A 22695-nucleotide genomic window follows, 5' to 3' on the forward strand; every position below is an offset into this window, starting at 1 on the left:
TTTTTCACCGCAATAAAGTGTATGTACCCAAAAGACCCCTGGCTTCAGCTGAATCATCCGGTACCGTGGCCTAATGGCAAGGCATCGCTTTCCGGTGGCGGAGATTGCGCGTTCGAGTCGCGTCGGTATCGATTCATTCTTTTTGCACTTTTTGCACTTTTTTGCAACACTTCTTTTCAGACATTTGTTTCTATCTTGTTTTGGAATCCTTCTGAGACATACCTTCTATTTTTGAATTTGTGGAAGTTTCGGCGCAAGCCCCACCATAAATTTAAAATGGCGATTGGGTTTGCACGGGATCTGGCCGAGCAGTAAGTGGAGAGTCTGGTTTACGGGGTTGGAATCTGTATGAAATTCACACAAAAACTACGATTGATTGAATACACTATGATACAATTGATATGGATACTCGAACTGGTTGGATGCTTGGGCTATTGGAGATGTAGGCGCATCTATTAAATAATGTGTGTTTGGTGTATTCTACCGTAGGGGATCTTGAATCCAATGCTCCATGACTGCAATGCTCGAAACTATTTAGAGTGTATGAGTCTGTCATCTTCACTGTCTCAAATCCGCAAGTTCACTTTGCCCAGAAGCTTCGTCTCTTTCAACCTTGGCCTTCTGCATCTTGATTTCTTCTCTGAACTCCTTCAATGCTCTGATTTCCGTATTGAAGAAGCAGAATCCCATGATTCCGTCTAATGTACTTCCGATTCCCCAAAGCCATGTTGCAACCCAGAGAGCAAGTGCCGCAGCCCTAGGCATCCACCAACTACCGATGATAATACCGATAGTGGCGAATATCTGAATAAAGAAATGCGCCATTCTCCAAAATCGTTGTTTTTCCTCCCGCTTTTCATAAGTATCGACCAGTTCGAGGATATCGTCGTATAGATCCTTAGGGAACGCTGGGAACGAAATCTTCTCTGGTGGTGTTAGTTTGATTGTGACGTCAATTCCAAAGTGGTCGGATGGCGAGCATTTTAGATCGGGCAGTTTTTCCATAAAACACACTTTGGCCGCTGTAGCGGATGTTGTGAGAGGAGAGTGGAAGATGTAGTCTAGACGTTTCGCCCATGGGTCGAGGTTCTTCGGGTTAGGGGGTGGATCTGGACGCCAGGTGTTCAAGGCCGAATCGCAAGTCAAGCCCATCACTTGGGTGTTATGCTCCGGGGTCGATGTGGGTGGGGATATCGCGGGTGTGTCCGGGAATACGGAAAGCCAGGAATCAGCCATGTGGCCGTAAGAGCGAAGGAGTTTGTGAGCGAAGGAATCGGGAATCATGTTGAAGTCGCCAAGCTAGATTTTAATATTAGCTTGAAGCAAAAAGAAGGTGGCGTTTGTAGACATATCCTACCGCCAGTGTGATATGGCCCTTCTGAACAGATCCTCTGAGCAACTTGGATATTTCCCATGCTTGGGCTGTTCTATGGCAGAGGTACGAGTCGTTTGGTTCTGCCTCGTATGGGGCGTGAAGCTATTCACAAGCTAGCATCAGCAAAAAAGGTATCCACTTAGAACCTCCGAATATGGTAATCCCTCACGTGTGTGCAAAAGACTTCGATATAATGTCCGCTCTCGTGCTTGATCATCGCAGAAGCAACCCCCTTCCCAACAAAGAAGTCACCTCTAAAGAACGCCGTCGGCCGCCCGTTCAACGGGTATCTAAACATCGAACTTTGTTCAATTGGCCATTTCGACATAATGACCAATCCCGCACCGATCGAGCCTCCAAAGTAGAATTTTCCATAAGGAAGGAGTTCCTTGGTCTTTTCGCGGATAACCTTGTAGTCGTCGTAAGACCAACATTCCTGGAGACCAACTATCTCCCAATCGGACTTTGCAATCACGTCGCCAATGTAGGCCATGCGACGGGCACGGTGCTTGGAGAGGTATCGGAGGCCCCAGCAATTTAGCGAGAGGACACGGATAGAATCCGCTGTGACGGCGGTGTTGACAGACATCTTTTCAGAGAATACGCTGTCAGCCATGATGTTTCCGTTTGTTTTTACACGATAAAGCCCGCAAAAAAGGGTCAATGAGTGGATAGGGCGGAATGTAATCGATAAGATGAAAATCTCGATCAATCGGGAACCTGGAGGCACCTACCTTTTCTTAAGCTTTATATCCCGCTGCTCTTTCTGAATCAACTTCTAGACTAACGAAGTACTCGGCAGCATGTGCTCATGCAAGTTTTTGGGGGCATAAGAACGTAAAAATAGAGATAAAAAAAGCCCGGCGGAGAAAGAGCAGTTACGAAAGAATACGACAGAGCTGAAGTTCCACGATTGGAAATTTGAATGAGAGAAGAGATTCGATTCTACGGGCAGCTGCCCCGACGAGAACACACAGATTAAAACCCAGACGAGGAATCCAAGGCTGGAAGAGGGCCAGCAAGTTGCATCATGCATGTCTCGCTTCCACCAAAGCCGGCCAGAAAGAGCCAATGGACGGGGTTTGTGTTGTGGGGGAGGTTCAGATGTCTTGTTGGAAAAAGCAATGTTGCACAAAAACTCTCGCCTGGCTGAGACATTGTTCTTCGATTCTGGAAGACGTCCAAGACAGTTGCAATTGCATTGCGCGGCGATCGGTTGATTTCAATGTTAACATTAACGATCTTTCTCTAAGCTCTATCTTTCTATCGTCATGCAATAAGTACCGATGTATCTTCAAACGCCGGTTCCACGTCCCGGTGTATGCATCTGAGACAACGTGGCGGTGATAGTGGGTGCCTGATATAGATGTCACGTCCATTGTCATGTCAGCGCCACGCACGGTCTAGATACCCCAAGTGGACTCGTGTTCATGCACCATTCCTAGTATATTCGATGCCTTGTTCAGCGAATTTCTTCAATCGAGATCATATACATTAATTATGGTACATGTATGTGCATTTTATTTAGTTTACACAGCTGATAAATTAATATAATCATGGCGGTGAAATCAAGTTAGAACGCTCTATCACGCATCACCTGTATACCGGATTTAATTAAAACCATTAACGCCCTTCTCGAACTTGTCAAACAAATCCAATGGAAACTTGTCCGCGATATATTGGTACCCTGCCAAACTAGGATGTAATTGATCCCCACTATCATACGGTGGGTTCAATTGAGTCGCGTTCTTAGGGTCCCTAAGGAAGGCATCAAAGTCGATAACGGCATCAAAAACCTTCCCCTTCGACTTCCTAATCCAATCATTGATCCTTAGTCTAGTATTCTCCCTTTCCGGTGCCGAATAAGGCTGCAGGCTTGGGTTAGGGGAGCCGAATGGTGTAATTGTTGCCGCGAAGATTGGCAGTTTAAAGGCATGAACTCTGGTTGCAATCTGTTGGAAGGCGAGAACAAGGCGTTGGTATACAACTTCTTGAGCCTCCTTTGTGGCCGGTGCGGTTCCGATATCGTTGACACCTTCGAAAATCATGACGTATTTTGTACCGGGCTGGGCTAGAACGTCACGTTCGATTCTCCCTTGAGCGTTTGGTCCAAGTCCGTCGTTGAGGATTCGGTTACCACCAGCTGCTTGATTGATAACAGAAATTTGGCGGGTAAAGTGCTTCTTCTGCATGTTTCTCAACAGAAGATCGGGCCATCTACATAATTACTGTATTAGTATGTAATTTCCTCCGGACTAAAAGTTGGTGTTAACGTGTTTCGAAAGAAGGCATGACTGACCTGTTGTTACCGTTAGTTGTGCTACCTCTGCCATCCGTAATGCTATCTCCGACAATGACGAAAGCACCCTTTCCTCCATTAACCCATCCCTCAACTGCACTGAGGAAGTACCAATGGGCTGTATTAGCAGCATCTGGAGCATTGAAGCTTGGCGCATTGACCTGGTTCCCAGATGTGATCCAAGAAGTGGTTCTGGATCCTGGGTGTGAAGTGACCGCAAACCCAGCTTGACCCTTCTCGAGATAGATAGTCACAGCAATGTTTTGGAGAACGTCGAACTTGAAATCAATGGGGTCTGATACAACGAGACCGCCATTCGGAACAATGATAGAGGAACTACCACTGAAGGTGACCTGTTTCAAAGTTTTGGTTTGAATTTCGGAAATTCCTGCAGTATTATTGACTGGGAGCGCAACCGTGACCGCAGTAATCGGGAGGTCGTTTACGCCGAAGGCATTGGAAATGCGAATACGGATTTGTTCGGCGCCGAGGGACATGAAAAGAGTTTGGCGGATTGTGGCGTTGACAAAGACCCCTGCTGTTCCGTTCTAGTGGCCGTTAGGCTATTTATCAATTTTAAAACTCCATTAAAAGGCGTTTTATTGTATGATAACTTACGTATGGGGCTGGAGGAAGGTTTCCAGGTTCTGTCAATTGCGGCATAGAAGCCCAGGTATTAACCCAATGGCCATTGTGAACTCGTTTCTCGAGTGAAGCGGCGCTAGCGCTCAGGACTGTAGCTGCAAGAGCTACAAGGGTATTAAGAAACAACATGGTAAATGGTTGTTAATCGTTGCCCTCGAGTCTGGATCTATGAATCGATCGGATGGCCCTGCGGACTTGCTTGAGATCTGAAGTAGAATCGAAACCTATTCGACACAAATCATGGCATATGCGCGCGTATTGATCTGAGTATTTATAGTACAGCTTGATCTTTGAGCTCCGGCCATGAATTGCGCAACTTTTCGTCAGGAATTCGAATTATTCTACGAGGTATACCGGTACGCATGGTGCTTGTTTTGCCGTGGCATCACTTTAGCCTGGAGGATAGGGATGATCCTTCCTTCTCACCGAAGTCTATTGTTATCATAGTTGATGAATGGGCTGTATTTTCTCGAGCTAATATAGCTAATCCTTGAGGTCCGTTGAAGTTAAACCAAGGAATTCAGGCTAAGTACCATGGCATTTATAAATCTGGGGAAAAATACATAGTTATGCAAGGTCTGCGGGTATCAATTCTTGATCGATTGCCCGGCTGAATTGAACGTCAATCGTAAAACAAAATGTAACCACAAGGAGAATTTAAATAATCCACCATTCACATCAGCATCGGATCTCGGCTGTCTACGACGGATAACTGAATGGATATCCTGGCGAGAATCGTAGGCTCAAATCTGGGTGAAATCGGATAAACTGGAAGGCATCCTGCATCGTTCCGTCAGAACCGACGGGCTAAAAAAAATGCAACATCTGACAACGCACAACAATGATGCATGTTCGTTGCGCCGTGGTGTGAGGGTGTCATCATTTTTGGAAATAAATTGTTAAACGAAAAAGTTTTGCGAGTTTAGATCTTCAGGGATTCGTTCCCACATCATGCAAGCTGGATTTGATAGGTTTTCTACCATACCAACATGTAGTTGGGCCGAGGAACTAGAACTATAGCGTTAAAATTGCACATTGTGTTGGGTTTTCCCTGCGGTCCTGCAGTTACACCGCATGCATGGTTGGTTCCACAAGGCTGCTTCGGCCTCATGTATCGACTGCCGGACTTATGCAAATGCGAATTGATATTGCAATTGATATATTATAACTACACGTTGGATACCATCCCGCTTCCGCCTGTGCAGTTGCAGCATCTCATGTCGGCTTAGCTTTAAATCACCAGTCCTTATCACATGGATCTCAAGGGTATCACGACTTTTCGCCTGCCATCTTGGGCCAAAGGTTCCTTCCCCTTACCGCTCTAAACTTCATCCAGCTCAACACCCTGAAAATCACTCTTTAGAGGCCTGGTGGCGGTTTTCCGAGGTTCCCTTTGCAGCCATACTCCGAAAATCACCATGGTGATACGGTCTCTTTTGTTGTGAAATATATCAACCCTCCTTGAGCGTTCCTACGGTCGGTTTTGAGGCTCCGATAAACTAAATTAAAGTACCGGTACCGGCGTTAGAACCCTGGGCTAGATCTATCGATATACTATATTGCGGGGGAAATTAAGATACATCTTAGCTTTGTACCATTGACAAGCTTTCGATAGCTATCGATATGTCATTGCAATCATTGAAACTTGTTTCGCGGCCATGGCATCATTGGCATTATTCACCCCTGCGGCAATCTCTCGGATATTTATTAATGCGACGCGAAATATCAGACATACCAAACCGGGTCGGGAAGGTTTCTTTGGGCCTGTCGCTACAATACATCTGCCTGCGCGCCAAACCCTTAGATTGACATTAGTCGACTGCATAGATCAGTCCGGCCCGTTCAGAGACATGCAACAAGGATTTGTATCGCCTTCCTTTCTCATAACTTCAAAAGCTTATGTTGATATTCTGAGGAATCCCAATACCCCTCCGAAATCGCAGATTATGGCTTTCCGGATAGAGGGACCCGCCCGTTCCAGCGGTCACTATCTGATAACGCCTTCGATCGTAGGAAGGTGCTATATCTTGATAGAAAGGAGAATGACTTGATTTAATCGTATTCTCAGAGCCTAAGGCTTGGGTTATGGCGATCCACAATTGTTATAAGTAGGCGCTCGTTCGCCCAGATATTTATTTTCTAATAGACAGCCGCAATTCTATCGATTATTCTTGAAGGCTTGTTTTAACTAGCCTCATTTCTAGAATTCTTAGGAACTCCAGGATTATTGTTGTTCACAATGGCGTCGTTCAAGTCTGTTGCTTTGCTGGCGTTGGCTGCCGCTGGCGTCAGTGGTTCCCCGGTGCCCACCCGTACCACGGGTGAAGCCGCCTGTGCCGAGATTGCTTCTATGCAAAAGGCGTACAAGGAGGCCTATGCGGCCGCAAACCCAAGTGCCACCTGTAAGTTTATTCAGAGTTCCCCTTCATTGATCCTTTCGTCGATCCCTCGGTACTAATTAAGGATGCATAGACACCCCGATGATGACTGCTCCAGTTGCGCTGGCTACGGAATGTCTCTTCTCTGTTCCAATCGACCGCAAGGTTGCCCTAGAGCAACTTACTGGAATCCAACGCTATGTTCAGTTCCAGAGTACTCTTGGTTACCTGAAGAACCCACCAAAGGAGGATAGCTTCCAAGCCCCCAACCCACTCGACTTGGTTACACAAATCAACGAACTTTCCCACAAGGTTCGAGCAAAGGAAATCACCAAAGAGTATGACTTCGAACTTAAACTTCGAACCATCTTCGCATCCGCCAACGATGGTCATCTCACTGGTACTATGGGTGGTCTTTTGGCTATTCAATTCAACTCCCCATTTGATATCGTATCTGTCTCCAAGGACGGGCTTGCTTTGCCAGAAATCTACCAAGCCGTTGTCAAGAATGGAAAGATGGAGCCAGTTGGTTCTCCAATCATCACCATTGACGGACAAAATGTGACCGAGTACCTCAACAAGATTGCTTTTGGAACGGGTCTCCAGAGCCCTGATGCTCGATTCAACGGTCTTTTCCCATCTCGTGGTCTCCAGGGACAGGTTCTCAACGATGGTTTCTTCAGGAATCGAAGACGTTACCCTGGAAGCGACGGGTTTTCTGTCAGATTCGCCAACGGTACTACTAGAGATTATGAATACTACGCTACCGTTGCTGGAAACTTCGATACCGTCACTAGTGCAGGCACTTTCTATGAGGCCTTCGTTAAGAAAGGACAGATGTTGGCTTCCAAGCCAAATCCTCGATGCGGAAAGGATGGTGACATCTCCAGCCAAAGATACCAAGCCCGCATTGGTAAACGTTCTAGCGTTTGGAAGTATGCTGGTCCACAAAGTGGCCCACAATCCGAATTGAAGCCAGACGTCACCGATGGAAAGGGAGGAATCTTCGCTGGGTACTTCCTTAAGAGCGAAACTGCTGTTCTTCAACTCACCTCCTTCGCCCCAGAATGTTGGTCTGATGTTCCCCAAACCATCAAGGCTATCTCCAACTTCCTGAAAATGTGCAGAAAGAGAAATGCCAAGAAGCTCATTATCGATATCACCAACAATGGCGGTGGATACATCATGTTGGGCTACGACTTGTTCTTGCAACTGTTCCCACAGACTGTTCCATACAGTGGACAGCGTAACCGCGCCAACCCCGGTGGTCTCGTTGAAGCTCGTGCATTCGACTACATCACCTTCGAGATGTTCGAAAAGCTCGTAAACCACAATAGCACCCTATCCTCCTTGGCATTCGCTGCTACCTGGTCCAACTGGGCTCACTCCGTCATCCTCAATGACGACTACGAGAAATTCAAGGACGTCAATGAATTGATCGGCCACAGCAAGATCAACAAGGACAGATACTCTTCGCTTTGGCGATTCAATATCTTTGAGCCAATCTTCGGTCTCGGAGTTCACGACTACACTAAGGATAACCTCACCCCACCATTCGAGCCTGAGAACATCATCTTACTCACCGATGGACAGTGCTCTTCTACTTGCTCCACTTTCTCTGAGTTCATGCAAACACTGAAGGGCGTCAAGTCCGTCTCCGTTGGTGGTATTCCAACTCCCGGCCGTGGCATGCCACTCGTCGGTGGTGTCCGTGGTAGCGAAATTCTTTCTTTCAGGAACCTCCTTGATGCCGCCGACGCCGTTAGCGTCTTGAGGCCTACTAAAGATGAAGTTGAACTTGCCAGACGCAGGCGAGATCTCCCACAGAAATTGCCATTGCCAATCAGCGGTAATGTTAACTCTTTGGACAATGTTAGGAAGGGACATGATGCTCCCCTCCAGTTCATCGAGGAACCTGCTACTTGCAGAATGTTCTACACTAAGGAGACTTTGGCAGATATCGGAGCTTTGTGGAACTCCGTTGATGATGCAGCTTTTGGAAGTGGAAAGGGCTGTGCTGTTGGAAGTTTGAAGAACTAAGGGAGGTGGATGAGATAATGATAAGGAAGGTTGATATGATGATGTTGTTTAAGAGGAGGACAATACCCCTGATACCCATGTCGTTTCTTTCTATAGCTGGTAGATAGATAATGTTTATAGCTAAAAAGCTTATTGTATATAGGATGATCTGTTTCTTACAGTACACATATGTCTGAGTGCAGAGTATCTGCTGCAATTCTGTGTAAATATTTAGCCAATCTTTTATTTGAGTACAAGGAAAACCTTTAACTACTAAAGACTCTATCGTGACTGCTCAGCATCGTAAAAGTTGGACCCTTGACAAGCCAAACTTAACAGTTATCTCGTAAACTAAATGCCTGCTGCGGAGGGGTAATAGCAGACCCTCACTCTTGAGGCAGGGGAAAATATAACTTTTGTCTAGATCCACAAAGATCCGTGACCGTGAATGCAGGAAGCCGAGATTAGAAGCTCATTACCTAAACTGACTAGGCACTGAATCCATAACAGAAGGTTCTGATGGTGATATTTCTGAAAATCCCGAGGATTCGGGTAAATTTCAACCCGGGGTCTGGCGTTATCAGGGGAAACAGCCTTGACTTAGTCAAGTAAAGTCAGGGCACAAAATCCTAGATATCTTAGATACAGACCTACCGGATTCGAGGATGCCTTGGCCGGCGGGGGTGAAGGCTGAACCGGGTATGTGGATATTTAAAGTAGGTACATAGATAACACATGCCTGGTTCCAATCCATGCACGGCAAGGACTAAAGGAGAAGCTATAAAATGGGCTCGTATTGAATCATAGCGTCACGTCAGTCTACCCGGGAAGGATTAATACTAGCCCCAGATTAATTTGGGTTTAAGGTCTACAGGTCTTGTGCAACTAGGCACTAGTTAATCGATAGTCCCCGCCCATACAGTGTACTAGCACTAGCCGAAATTTAAATCTAGAGATTGGTCTATCCACTGCACCTGAGTAGATCTAGGAGATACCCCGAAACAACATTTCACTGACTGAAGATGGACCTGTGGATTGCGCACGCGCGCATGCGGGGACAGATCGATGACGACCAAAAAAAAAGGTTGGGAAATTTGTCATATCGAATAAGAAACGAATGCTAAATCTGAAGAATGATGGTTAAATCAATATTCGGTCGGCAATATCAGTGCCTTGTCTCGACACACACCTCTTTTTTGGTGGCTGACCCGGCGTCTGGCTTCGAGACTAGTCTCGACTTTTCAAGGCTGGACTGTGCTTAAACAACGCAAAGATTAAATAGTAAGTATCTGCTAACATTCGAATTCAATGGCAGTGGGGGCCTAGACTGGTACCTTCTACGTACGCGTACTGGACCAGGAATATCTTGCACGAGTGTTTTTAAATGGCCGGAATAATCCCAATTCAACCTGATGTAGGCCTTCGATGATTTGCGACCACTACAATCTAATTCGAGCTTTCGCCGGCCTATCGTGTACGATCGTATCCTAGCTATCACTAGTACGTACTGCGTGGATTCATGTATGAACCTTTCTTTTTTTAAAAAAAACTACGTTCTAAGCTGAGCTAACTTTCCTGGCGACTTATTTTCAGTTTAAATTGGAGTTTAATTCAATTGAAAATGATTTCGATTAAACGTATTTCCCCTCTTGTTCTATAGGTCTGATTGGCGTTTGTTTAACTGCTCCCGGGATCCCGTCGCCGAGCCTGAAATTGACTACCTTAGTATCCTAAAGCCCGGCGAGGGACTCCTATCTCCTCGAGTCTTAAGAATGATCGATTAATAAACACCTTAATAAGTCTACTCCACGCGGCGTATTTACAAGCAATGGTATATACAGTCCCTGTGGATCCTGGCGCTAGGAAATATATCTTGCCGTTACTATGTCATATGAGTGTATAACAAACGTTAAACTACACTTTTTCAATTACTATTTTTAACGTTTGCGCCAGCTATTCATCTTCGATTAGATTGGCACACTATCCTATGATCATGCTGATAACTGACCAAGGGGGCCCTGTGTAGCTCATAATTATAGCTGTGCACTGACCGGGCTGAAAATGCAACGACTGCTCTGTCTTCTTGGTATGTATAGCATCTTAAGGATTCAATCGGTGACTTAGATTATGCTTTATGTATATGACTTGAGTTAATATTATTACTTTTGTATCATTTGGATCTTGCTATTGAAGGCATGTGGACAGTTCTTGGTGACCAAGTAAGTTATTCGGAATTGACTTTCGACTCACAGTATTTGTAAGTTCCGTTTAGAGGAGGTACTACGATCATATGATAGAGTAGGAGCTTTGTTGGTACCGTATTGTAGACCTGGCGCATACTGAGGAGTCTTGTAGGATTTATAGATATTTGAAGGCTACTAGTACTAGATTCTATATGATTGGCTCTAGATCAGTGACCTACGGCTTGGTGCTCGGTGCGCTCAGTGCTTCTAGATCTAGTCCCATTTTCAAACGGGAAGAAAGGGAGGGAAAAGGAAAGAATAGAAGTCTGTCTAATGGTGCCTGTATAAATAAGTACTTACTAGGTCTGCGCGCGCAAATGGGAGCTCTATAAGCGGTGGGAATTGTTGTAGTTTTTGCGTTGTTCAACATTCAAGGGTCGCGTGCCAAGCCGAATCCATCGTGAACCTCAACATCTTACCGACGACCTTTACACCATGGATTCAACTGACACTAACGGCAGGTTGTCGCCGCCGTTCAAACGCCAAAGAACAGTGTCGCCGTCTCCACCATTCCTTGATCGCGAAATCTTCGAAGACGCGGTCGCTTCTAGGGTAGCATCGAGCGTCCCTTCACCTCCGACCTTGCCAGATGTGAATGCCCTGCGCAAACAGGGCTCCAGGCCGAACTACAGGTTAAAATACACACTTACAGGGCACAATGGAGGTGTATCCAGTGTCAAATTTAGTCCTGATGGGAAATGGATAGCTAGCGTTTGTACGTTGCATTGACTTGCGTTCTTTGGACATTTGCTGACGAAATTGAATAGCTGCGGACAAAAGTCTGCGAGTGTGGGATTCACGAACGGGGGAGCTCGAGCAAATTTTCGAAGCTCACACGGCTGGCGTATCCGACGTTGCATGGTCTCCGGACTCAAAAACTCTTGCGACGGGGTCTGATGATAAAACAATAAGGCTGTGGGAGCTCAAGTCGGTAAGTTAAACCAGTGTCTCTAATGGATAGTAGAACTGATGGGGTTACAGGGGCGAATGATTAGAATCTTGAAAGGCCACCATAATTACGTATACTGCCTCAATTTCAATCCGCAGGGTAACATGATTGTCAGTGGGTCATATGATGAAGCCGTTCGAATATGGGACATCCGATCAGGAAACTGCCAGAAGACCCTCCCGGCGCATCAGGATCCAGTCTCGGGGGTCGATTTCATACGCGATGGCACTATGATTGTGTCCTGCTCCCACGATAAACTGATACGGATATGGGATACGAATACCGGCCAATGCTTGAAGACATTAGTTGAAGAGGAACTCCCGCCGGTGAGCTGCGTTAGGTTCAGCCCAAATGGAAAGTATATTCTTGCCAGCACCCTAGATTCCAGCATAAGACTCTGGGATTATCTCCGGGATGGCGGCAAAGTATTGAAAACCTATCTGGGCCATGTCAACGCGAAGTATTCCATATTTTCAGCGTTTTCAAGAGATGGAAAGCTCATGTAGGTACTCCTGGGCCCACAAAACTTTATGATTTATAGGATCCTAATCCACCTGGCGTATCATTAGATTCTCCGGGTCTGAGGATTCGGCAATATACATTTGGGATGTACAAACGAAGGAAGTCCTCCAGGTCCTTCGAAGTCACGAGGATGTCGTCTTGGGCATTAGCGCTCACCCTAGCGAGAACTTATTGGTGTCTTCCAGTTTGGATGGCACAGTCAAGATCTGGGCAGATGAGGAAACTACCTGAATAGTTATTGGAATGGCAGGACAACCTCCGACAAGAACGGGTTCCTCGCGAAGTTTCCCTCCATGGGTTGGTCTGCTACGGTGATAGCCTCCGAATCTCTTTTGCAATAAAAGGTCCGAAGTGCTGGGTCTTATCCAAGGCAAAGCGTGAAGATACGTCCGCATACCTTGAACTGCGGGGAACTTAGCAAGCTATACTTGCACCCAAGAGGGTTTCGGTTACACTGGCGGGATATTCCGTCCAAATGAATGTCAGGATATCTTCCTGGAGTATTACTGTGACTAATCGCACTTTGGAATCGTATGCGCAGGACATTGTATTGACGTCACTAGTGGTGTTTTTCATGTCCCAGGGCTTTTGGTTTCAACCTGCCGTTTATCCTTTCAACTTGATCGGAACTGCCCGTAGAATAAGCTTTGGTGGTTGAGTTACATGTCGAATAAGGCACACACTGAATAAACTTTTGGCGTGAATGTCACATTAGGATAGACTTTCAGTCGCCACACACCCTGAGCCTCACGCCTTACAGTGTGCCCATCATAGAAACATGTGGCTTCCGAATCGCTGCGACAGGGTATCTTGGGAGCCTATAGGCGGGATCTCTGGACATTATACGACTAAGGATGTTCTAGAAATATAATCCCTTCAGTTCTATCTTCTCAAGTACCCTTTTCTTGCAGGATCGGTAACTTTCTCTTGAACTTCTTGAGCTCCAATATCCATATGAAGGATAACTCTAAAGAGTCCCTAGGAAGCGAACCAATTATTGGGCAGCGGGGTCTTAAACTCACTCAGTAATTGCTTGCGAATTGGTTGTCGTATCGTGAGCCCTGTCTCGAATAACCCCCCAAACCTAAATGAGAAACGAAACAACCTCACCACCACCCAACACAGAGTGTCGACCAGGAATTAAGACAAAACTTCTCCCAGAAACTTCCAAACTCATTCAGAGTCAAAAAAAAATGAATTGGCGAGTAATGTGGGACTGTTACTTTTTACTTAGCATGTGGTCACGATGGCTTATATTTTGGACCGGGGCCCCTCGCCCCAGGGTACCATAGCATTACTCATACCTATATTCTTTCTCGCATCAAATCCGACATCGTGAGAGTCTTCGGCAGGTTCAAAGACCATTTTATATTAGTCTAATTCGCCTCAAAGCCAAGAGGAAGGGTTAGAATTTGGCCGTATATATATCGCAGCTTTGACCCATCCATCGAGCGAAAAAAAAAGTTTTCCAGAGTCAACGACAACAATATCTACACAGCAAGGTCTTCTATAACATCGAGACTTTCACTCTTTTTCTTTTATAGAGTATTGCGCAGAATTTTCAACAATGAGGGTTGGCGCTGCGCTGGCAATCCTTTTTGGATTGGCTGCCACCCCCTCTCTCGCAGCGGATCCGATCGACTGGGACAATATCGTCTTTGAATGGGTCACCGTAACAGTGACAGCAAGCACCTGCCATCCACATACAACTACGCTGTTATCGGCTTTTATACCGACAGCTGAATCCCAAAATACCTCTACCCCGACGGCTCCTACTGTTTTAGCGAGTTCCGTTACTCAAATACCGTATAATGCCCCCGCACAGATACTCGGGCAGCCAATTGTCCAAGAAATTGTAACTTCTGTCCCGCATCCAACAATACAAACCACATGGGAATCAACTGTGACATATGAATCGTCGCAATCAACGGTCCCTGTGGCGACTGCCACTCTTAGACCAGCCGTAGTATCGGATGCGAACTTAGCCAACCCGCAAAACCTACGGCCGAAGGTTGAACATGATCTGTATTACGCAGGTGACAGCAACTCTAGTATGTAAAATCTTCCTAGTTGCTTGTTTATCTGTGAAAGAAAGTTGCTAACCATCGCTAGACGCCAATGATGCCACAATGCCAATCGCGAATGTGAAGTTAAACTTCACCATGGCTGCTGTGAACCTTGAATCGTCGAAGATCGAATCTGTGACTTGTTCACCAAACCCTTCAGGTTCTGGAACGATTATGAAAATAGTCTTTAACGACAAAGAGGCATATCATGTAGCCATGACTACCTGGCCTAAGAACGATGACTTTCTTCTGATTGGGTATTTCCTGGGATGTGGGGCATACTCCTCTGGTGAAAGGTCCTTCAGCAAAGTCCATCAAGTCGTCTCGAACGGAGTTTTGACCATCACAGCCACTGTTGAGGATCTTTCCATAACTGAGGCTATAACTGAAGGTGAAATTAAATTCGGGAGCTTCAATTCTGGCATCGCCTCGCGGAGCGAGACGAACACTACTGCTCCTTACTATGGCGTTGGAGTTCCAAATGAGTGCCTAGGCGACAAAACCAATGACTTCGATGTTGAATTAGACAACAAACTCGGAGTTACCAAGGACCTTCCGTCTTTCGTTTCGAGGTTTAACGCCAAGAGGGCTATGCGAAGGCGCCGTGAGGCCTCTAGATTTTCACGAATTCGATCAGATGATGTTCCGAGCCATATCGAGAGAAGATGGAGTATCGGTGGATTCTTTGAGGATATTGGAAAGGTATGCCTCGCACTTTTGTCCACTTTTGATTAAGTACTAATATCAAATGATAGGCTATCGTTGACGTTGCCGAAAAGGTTGTGGATACTGTAAAAGACATTGCCGAGACAGCTTGGGACGGAATTAGTAGCGCTATGCAAAAAATTGGAAAAGAAATCATAGACGCTGGTAAAACAATTATCGGAACCGTAGCGGACTTTGACTATATTGATACTACGGCCTCGTGGGACACATTCCTGTCCAAAAAGACTAAGTTTCCGAAATCTGAAAAGATTGGCTCAAAATGGAATACTCCCTGGGGTTTACCAGGACACCTGCTCGGTGCAGATACCGAAACCGATTCCAGAATTTTCTGTGTCAATTGTGGCGTCAAAGGTGATATCAAACTCAACGGTCATCTTACTTTCAGCCTTAAGGATGGTTTGAAGGCGGCAACCTTCACCATGAACGGAACAATGAGCAGCAATCTTCAATTTGGGTTCTGGGCACAGGCCAAATTAGAGGTTAGCACCTCAACTGAGCTCTTCGATATTCCACTTGGCCCAATCACAGTACCTGGCCTTTTCGATATCGGTCCGCAGATCGTCGTCATGGCGGAGGCAAGTGCTAGCATCGCTACTGCTGGTATGATGACTGCTGGTTTCTCAATGAATTGGAATCCATACATGAAGGTTGATATGATCGACTGGACCACGGAAACAAAGGGATGGGAGCCTACCCTCCACCCCATGATTCAACTAGACGGCGAAATCGTCGCTACAGTTGGCATCGAAATGCCTATCATGCTTGGATTTGGTGTCAATCTTTTGAAAGGTTGGGTTCTGGAGCAGGTTGTAGTCTCAGAAACTCCCGGTGTTAGTTTGTCCGCAAGATATGCTGGTCAAGTCCGAGTCAATGATAAGGAGAAGTGGGCTGGAATTGATGGAGCTATTGATACAGACGATGGGTTTACTTGTCCCAATAAGATCGCATTGTTTTTGGACTTCACAAACTCGATTGACTTCGCTGTGACCGATGTCATGAAAAAGAACTTGGGTAAGGCCACGGTCCCTCTTTACAGACAGTGTCTCGGAGGAAATCCAAGTTCAAGCTCGACCTCGACCTCAACCTCGACTACAGCTACAGAGTCGACCGCAGAGTCGGCAACATCTGCGACATCCACAGAGACTTCTACTACAAGTATTGAAACTCCAAATCCATACCCTACACCAATCTTAGAGAAGCGTCAGGAACAATCCTTTACAACGTTAACCACCATGACGACTTTTACAACTACCGAAGACAATCCAAGTGGAACTACAACATATACCACTAGCTCCATTGTTACTTCCATAGTTCCCGTTGTTACTGCCTCAACCTCGACCCTATCGGAATTGGACGGTACCACAGTTACATTCACCGAAGCAAGCCCTACAACGAGCCAAGGCAGTGGCATAGATAGTTCTGATCTCACCGTCTTCCCAAATCATTCCAACACGACTACAACCAAGAGCAAAGAGACATCCACCTCTAGTAGCTCTAACAAAGTTAGCTTACAAACTACTAGGTCAACGGCGAGTTATGGGACTGGAACTTTGGTGACAGTGGTTTCTCAGGCTTCCTCTACTCTCGTCTCCTCTTCAGTTATTACAACAACCTCTACGTTCTCTACCACTCGTTTAGTCAGCAATGGAACAACAAGCTCTGGACCCGCTGAAGGGACTACCGCATCACCAGTTACCTCAACTGCGACATTTACTAGCGTTCCTTCAATCCAAAACACGACATCGGTGTATTCGAGAGGAAATAGTACTGCCACCACATTCTCATCCACTACTACTTCGACTTTGACTTCTGCTTCAACGGCACCGACGTCGGCACTAAACTTCCCTAAGGTGACCATCAAGGATGCCGCTGACGGACTCTTCCTCAACACTAACGCAGATGGAACATTATTCCTCTGCAATGGTAACTGCGGCTCCCCTGCAGAGTTCTACACCCGATCCTCCGTCGTTGTTGGAGACACTCACGATCGTGTTATTCACATCTATTCTCGAGAGTTGGAGACCTATGGTGTTAGCAGACTTCGCCTGCACAATCTTGACAAGCTGCCGAATACCTCTGTCATTGTTGGGTTGTACGAGTTCCAGCCGACTAAGGTTGTAGTGGTCTCTTCGGCACACCCTGATGTTTTCTTCTTGCCTGTGGCATGTAGAATTGAAGGACAACAGACTAAGATGTTTGTGGTGAAGGAGTTGGAAAGTGGTATCGAGACTTTGAAGAGATTAGGGTCGAGTATCGCAGGTGGCAAAGTTCTCGAGTGCTCAGTAAAGAATTTGGATCTTGTAACAGTTTGAAGATGAGAAAACTTATCCTCGTTTGTTCATATTTTAAGTTTTGAGTTTTGAATATTTGTTTTGCACTTTGAAGAATCCTTGCCATTATCTGCTCTTTTCCCATTTGAACCTATTTTCGAACGTTGATGACATGGAGCGAGCATCTTAAACACTCATGGTCATTTTATCATACTGTATATATACCTTTCAATCATAACGAATATCATATCAACCAATCCAATCGGCCAGACAATACGATTAATCGGGTTTAAGACAGTACTTGAAAGGACGTAGCTACGTAGCAGTTCCATTAAACCCAAAACTTTCATCCTCCCGCGAAATCATATACCACTCAAATCCCGCACTTTGCGGGGGCATACCATTCGACGAAGCAACTAGCTCAAACGGTGCAAATACCGCGCCCCCCATATACCATGGCCATTCTAATGACTGCAAACTTCCCACGCTATGAGCATGTGTCGACAATGAGTTCACCGGTCCTTAGCTTAGCCTCGAAGCTCGGATATTACACAACCCACGCGCAAGATGCCACGGACGAAAATACTAGGCACAAAGTTGCGTGCCGTAGCCTTATTGTTAGGCTGGGTTCCTTTCATAGATGCATACTATTTTGCCGCCGTAAAAAGTGACCCTACGATACCACAAGGCCTCCCAGTGTGGGGATGGCAGCCAGTTGGTGCAGCGGATGATATGGGATGTAAAGTTGGAGGCACTCAACAGCTAGGATGGGTAAGTACTAAATACTCTGAACCAATCCTACAAGTTTAAATCTTCATTCATTATAATGAAGAGAGATTAGCATACTGACAAAATATCTGGAAATCTAAAATCTGGAGTATAATAGCTTCAAGCATTTGGTGTCTTAAACCAACAAACCCCTCCTAATAACTGGCCAAACGGTAATGCCGAAGGTTTCATATTCTACTCCGACGAAAATTGTCACCTCGAACAATCCGAAAAAATACTTTATGTTAAATTCGACCCAAACTCTGTAAAGGCCCAGGTAGTGAACTTTCGGAACTTGCCGTGGGAACTCGATATCGAAACTACAATATCTCTCGCTGATAGTAAATACAAAAGTTATCGAGAAGTCAGAGCGAACGACGCAGATTTACAAAAATTCCTACCGGAACAAATTCAAGAAATGCCTACAACATACGTCTATGCTGCTACACCATACTTCGAAGAGGAAGGACGTATGATATGGGGAGGAGATGCCGTGGAAGGTGTTATCAGTCTAAACATCTCGCCACCACAGCAAGGAACGGCGCCTAATCCTCGAGCTACCGTTTTCGATGCCCTACTATCGTTGATGTCGGGTCTGGGGCAAGATTTAGGTAATCAACAACGGTTATTACTCTACGCGGATGATGCGATGCGGTCTTTAGGATTAGGGGTGATGCCACCCAATGTGGGAGTCTACAAAGCGTCACCGGTGTCGAAAGTATTGGATTTTAACACAATAAATATGAACCTGGCTCCTGATAATGCCAATAATAATTTTTTCAACCCCAATCAAGCACAGAACACGGGTATGAATATCGAGGAGCCGGTTCAGGAGGCTCAAGATATCATGCCTAGGATTAATCTCCCCCTTTACGGCGATACCGAGAACAACCAGCAAATTGAGACTAGAGGGAGAAGAATGCGATTCAACCATCCTTACTTCGAAGATTTGGAGGAAGGGTCAGAACTACAAGAGGAACAGATTCCTGAGGGAGAACCATTGAATCTAGCAAATTTCGAACCCCGTCAAGAATATTTTGACCCCATTGGGGTTATGCGCGATTTACTTGCTAGATGGCAGAATGTCCTACAGGAAAATGCAATTATTGAGGAAACAGCAGTACGGCGGTATAATCAAGATACGAGTCAAAACACAAGAGACAGGCTCAGAGAAGCCCTCCAGTTGATGGATAACGGAAGAGCATGGACTCAGAACGTGGAAGCAACTACACAAGCCTTGGTTGATGCGCAAAGACTTTACCTAGAGGACCTTCAAGAACTCGAGGAACAGCACAAGATAGAAGCAGGGTTATACCAAAGCGAGCTTGATGCGATCCAAGATGTCAAATCTGAATACGAGTCAAGTTTCGTCCCGTCCCAAGAACTCACCGCAAAATACGAAATGATTGGGGCCGCAATGAACCAGGCGCAAGAGTTGTACGAAGGTGCCGTCGATACTTTGGAGAGACAGCATCACCGATATTCGTGGGAGTACAGTCTGAATGAAAATGACTTTTATGAATACTACGTTAAAGTTTTCCGATACTTCCGAAGAATCGAAGTTCGGCTAAGGGTATTGAGAGACGAGCTTGGACTCGGACCTGACAGTCCGGTGGCTATTTATGGACTTCGAGGTGATGATGAGCTTCGAGATGATGATACTGGCGAGGTCTACCGACACCCTAGCAGTTACAATGAACAGATAGCGTTGCTCAATCTTGGTGGCATGGATGATTTTAACGTGGCACAGAATTACGAGGAAAGCAAGGAGCAGAGCGAAGAGGGAGAGGAGATAACTTTTCAACAGCAGCAGCAGGTTATAAACTCAAGTCCTGAGGAGAGCGGGGATATGAATTATACGGGAGGGACGAATGTCAACCCAGATGCAACGGATTTTGATCCTGATAGTTTGTTATAATTTATAATATTCGAGTATTTGGAATAAAAAGATTTTGGAGCTGTAATGAGTTTTTTTTACATGTGTTTAATCTTGTGAACGAAACGCTCCTTTTAATGTTTAGTAGTTCGGAGAGCTATATCCTAATTAAATGATGTATATGTATATCGTAAAGTTGAGATCTACTTAACTTGTCGTAAGTTCGACTTTATATCGGTTTTAATTTTATTCGCTCCTTGTAAAATCAATTTTAACTATCACTAGCTATAGACTATGAAAGCTGAATAAAAGACTTCGATATTCATGTAACATTGGGTAAAAATAGTACCTACCGCCAAGATGCTATTCATGTATCTCATCATCGTCGTGGAGGTGGGCGAACAAATCATCAGTAAAACGTTTTACTTCGGCAGCCGATATTCTAGTCTCGTTCGAGCAGCATAATTGAACCACCTTCTTAGCTGTTTCCGGCAATAAATTTAGTTCCTTTTCCGTGGGATCCCCAACATCTGGCATTTTACCGGCCCAAATTTCTAGTATAGTTTTCCCCATTGCATAGACCATACTGATTCCTAACTCTGGGTGTTGGTCTACGGATTCCCTTCTCTTGCTCGGATCATGATGCCCATGATGCCCTTGCCCCGCCATAGACTGTGGCCTAAATGCTGCCGAGCTCTTCGAATTCTCGAGGTCAATAATCTTCAGTTTTCCGGGGTTTATTGGCGATGGTTTGGTCGTGGTGCTACTCCTCCTTTCTAAGCGATTTCTTTCGATTGTTACCCTCGCGGTTGTAATATCGTCAGATGCCAAGATGTGATTTGTATATTGCTCCTCTGGGAGCCCATCAGCCGTATCCAAGACTATATTTTCGCATTTGAGGTCCCAGTGTTCGAAGCCTGCGGACTCTAACGCGGCAATAGCGTGAACGATCTGGCGGAACCAACAAATTTTGATTTCCTCCGGAATAATAGTGGTGTAACAGTGAGTCGATAGATCTCTCTGGGGGTGGTACGTGAACAAAGCTCCAATGAATTGGGTATTGACCTCCTCCAGTTCATCTTCTACCGCACTATCGGTAGCAGCGAGCTTTAAGGTATCGATTGTTTCTTCATCTTCGATGTCATGGATGTAAACCAACCCAACTATCTTTACAAGCCATTTCTCGAGCTCGGGTCCTTTAGCCACCAATCTCTTATAATTAGTGACTTCGAAGCTAAGACTAGATGCCTCTCTTGCGAAGTCTACAGCTTTATAAATGCATTTTGTTTGTGGTGCTTCCGATCCCGGTCTAGCTGGTGATTTCGCAATCCGGATATTTGGACGGATTTCCCTCGCCTCCAGAAACTTCAAGGAAGAGTAATGGATTTTGGGGACTTGAGGGTCGGATATGATAGCAGTATGCGAAATTGATGGGGGAGGAAGAGGATCGGACAAGGTATCACCAGTTAAAGCAAACCCGAACCGACGATGAGATGGTAGATTTGAAGTTGGATCCTGCTTGAACAGATTTACGAGATGGTCTGACAGTAAAACCGTAACCCTTTTCACGCACTCATGCTCAGAAGACAAGAAATTGTCTAGCACGAAGTTGGAATGCGAAGATGCATCCGAATTGTCATCACGGTGAAGGTCGAGATAGATGTGTTGAGGTGTTGCCGACGACGAATTAGAGAACCAGACCTCCAAGCGACTCAGCACGGTCGAAGCTGAGGGTTCATCAGGCGTGGTATGGGCTTTCTCATAGAGGAGGTTTGGTCTTTGTTCGGGTTATACGCCATTGGTTATGCTGTGTATCAGCCACAGGGTTTTACTTTTGGTCTTGGTGATACTACATGTAGTATGATATCGTTTCGGGTGGAACCGCACTGAGGGACTTACTCGTAACAGTCTACGGAGGCCATTGTCAATTACAATGCAATGCAATGTTGCTGATATCTGATGCTTTACTGACTGTCGCGGTAAGCTCGGAGAGGATATTTAAGTAAGTAAGTGAGTAAGTGAGTATGTACTTATGGGCCAGGTCCGATGCTAGCTCGGAAAGCAAAGAAGGACGCGGATGTCTTCATGATATTGGTTCGTGTCAGTTATTACAATTATAAGCTAGCCAGGTGCGGGAGCTTGCACTGGCAGGCCAGGCCAGGTTTTAGACGGTACGGTTAATACGTAGACGGCTGCTATTGTCTGTCTGTCCTAACTCGGAATTCCAACACCAACACCAACGCGTTCAGAAAGTGTCAATATATAACGTTTGTATGAGCAATTTTAATTTAATGCATGCTGGTACTATCCGCGCACGGAGGGATATCGAGTACTTGGTATGTGATCGGAGCCGCACGTCGAAATTTATGCATCAAACCAAAGTATATATACTAGGCATACGTGCTCGCGTGGTTTTTCTCAGAGTACTATAGTATATAGTGTTCAGCATGGGGCATGGTGATAATGTGCTTGCATCTGCGTGATGTGCTAATAATAGGCAGGAGACGATCCGTCATTATACCGTTGAATGATTGGACTTTTGTTGTAGCGAGAATATTA

The 22695-nt window shown here is 45.6% G+C and overlaps 7 protein-coding genes across 7 annotated transcripts; 4 read left to right on the forward strand and 3 right to left on the reverse strand.

The window, feature by feature from the left end:
• Window positions 1-558: 558 nt before the first annotated feature.
• On the reverse strand, window positions 559-1991 carry AOL_s00080g317 (uncharacterized protein; the record flags this gene model as incomplete). The annotated part of the gene is made up of 3 exons (XM_011124692.1): window positions 559-1299; window positions 1358-1477; window positions 1545-1991. The coding sequence occupies 3 exons, from the start codon at window positions 1989-1991 to the stop codon at window positions 559-561; spliced, it is 1308 nt and encodes a 435-aa protein (XP_011122994.1).
• A 994-nt stretch (window positions 1992-2985) lies between these two features.
• On the reverse strand, window positions 2986-4448 carry AOL_s00080g318 (uncharacterized protein; the record flags this gene model as incomplete). Its single annotated transcript, XM_011124693.1, has 3 exons — window positions 2986-3592; window positions 3675-4222; window positions 4293-4448. The coding sequence occupies 3 exons, from the start codon at window positions 4446-4448 to the stop codon at window positions 2986-2988; spliced, it is 1311 nt and encodes a 436-aa protein (XP_011122995.1).
• Window positions 4449-6558: 2110 nt separating this feature from the next.
• AOL_s00080g319 (uncharacterized protein) lies at window positions 6559-8737 on the forward strand (the record flags this gene model as incomplete). The annotated part of the gene is made up of 2 exons (XM_011124694.1): window positions 6559-6721; window positions 6792-8737. The coding sequence occupies 2 exons, from the start codon at window positions 6559-6561 to the stop codon at window positions 8735-8737; spliced, it is 2109 nt and encodes a 702-aa protein (XP_011122996.1).
• Window positions 8738-11394: 2657 nt separating this feature from the next.
• Window positions 11395-12661, forward strand: AOL_s00080g320 (uncharacterized protein; the record flags this gene model as incomplete). The annotated part of the gene is made up of 4 exons (XM_011124695.1): window positions 11395-11674; window positions 11727-11890; window positions 11941-12410; window positions 12478-12661. 4 exons carry the CDS (start codon window positions 11395-11397, stop codon window positions 12659-12661), a joined length of 1098 nt encoding a protein of 365 aa, XP_011122997.1.
• A 1336-nt stretch (window positions 12662-13997) lies between these two features.
• Window positions 13998-17534, forward strand: AOL_s00080g321 (uncharacterized protein; the record flags this gene model as incomplete). The annotated part of the gene is made up of 3 exons (XM_011124696.1): window positions 13998-14481; window positions 14543-15198; window positions 15252-17534. The coding sequence occupies 3 exons, from the start codon at window positions 13998-14000 to the stop codon at window positions 17532-17534; spliced, it is 3423 nt and encodes a 1140-aa protein (XP_011122998.1).
• Window positions 17535-18059: 525 nt separating this feature from the next.
• AOL_s00080g322 (uncharacterized protein) lies at window positions 18060-20178 on the forward strand (the record flags this gene model as incomplete). Its single annotated transcript, XM_011124697.1, has 2 exons — window positions 18060-18263; window positions 18379-20178. 2 exons carry the CDS (start codon window positions 18060-18062, stop codon window positions 20176-20178), a joined length of 2004 nt encoding a protein of 667 aa, XP_011122999.1.
• A 321-nt stretch (window positions 20179-20499) lies between these two features.
• AOL_s00080g323 (uncharacterized protein) lies at window positions 20500-22058 on the reverse strand (the record flags this gene model as incomplete). The annotated part of the gene is made up of 2 exons (XM_011124698.1): window positions 20500-21913; window positions 22036-22058. The coding sequence occupies 2 exons, from the start codon at window positions 22056-22058 to the stop codon at window positions 20500-20502; spliced, it is 1437 nt and encodes a 478-aa protein (XP_011123000.1).
• Window positions 22059-22695: the final 637 nt, after the last annotated feature.

This window comes from Orbilia oligospora, assembly GCF_000225545.1.
Source record: "Orbilia oligospora ATCC 24927 unplaced genomic scaffold scaffold00080, whole genome shotgun sequence".
Classification (NCBI taxonomy): domain Eukaryota; kingdom Fungi; phylum Ascomycota; class Orbiliomycetes; order Orbiliales; family Orbiliaceae; genus Orbilia; species Orbilia oligospora.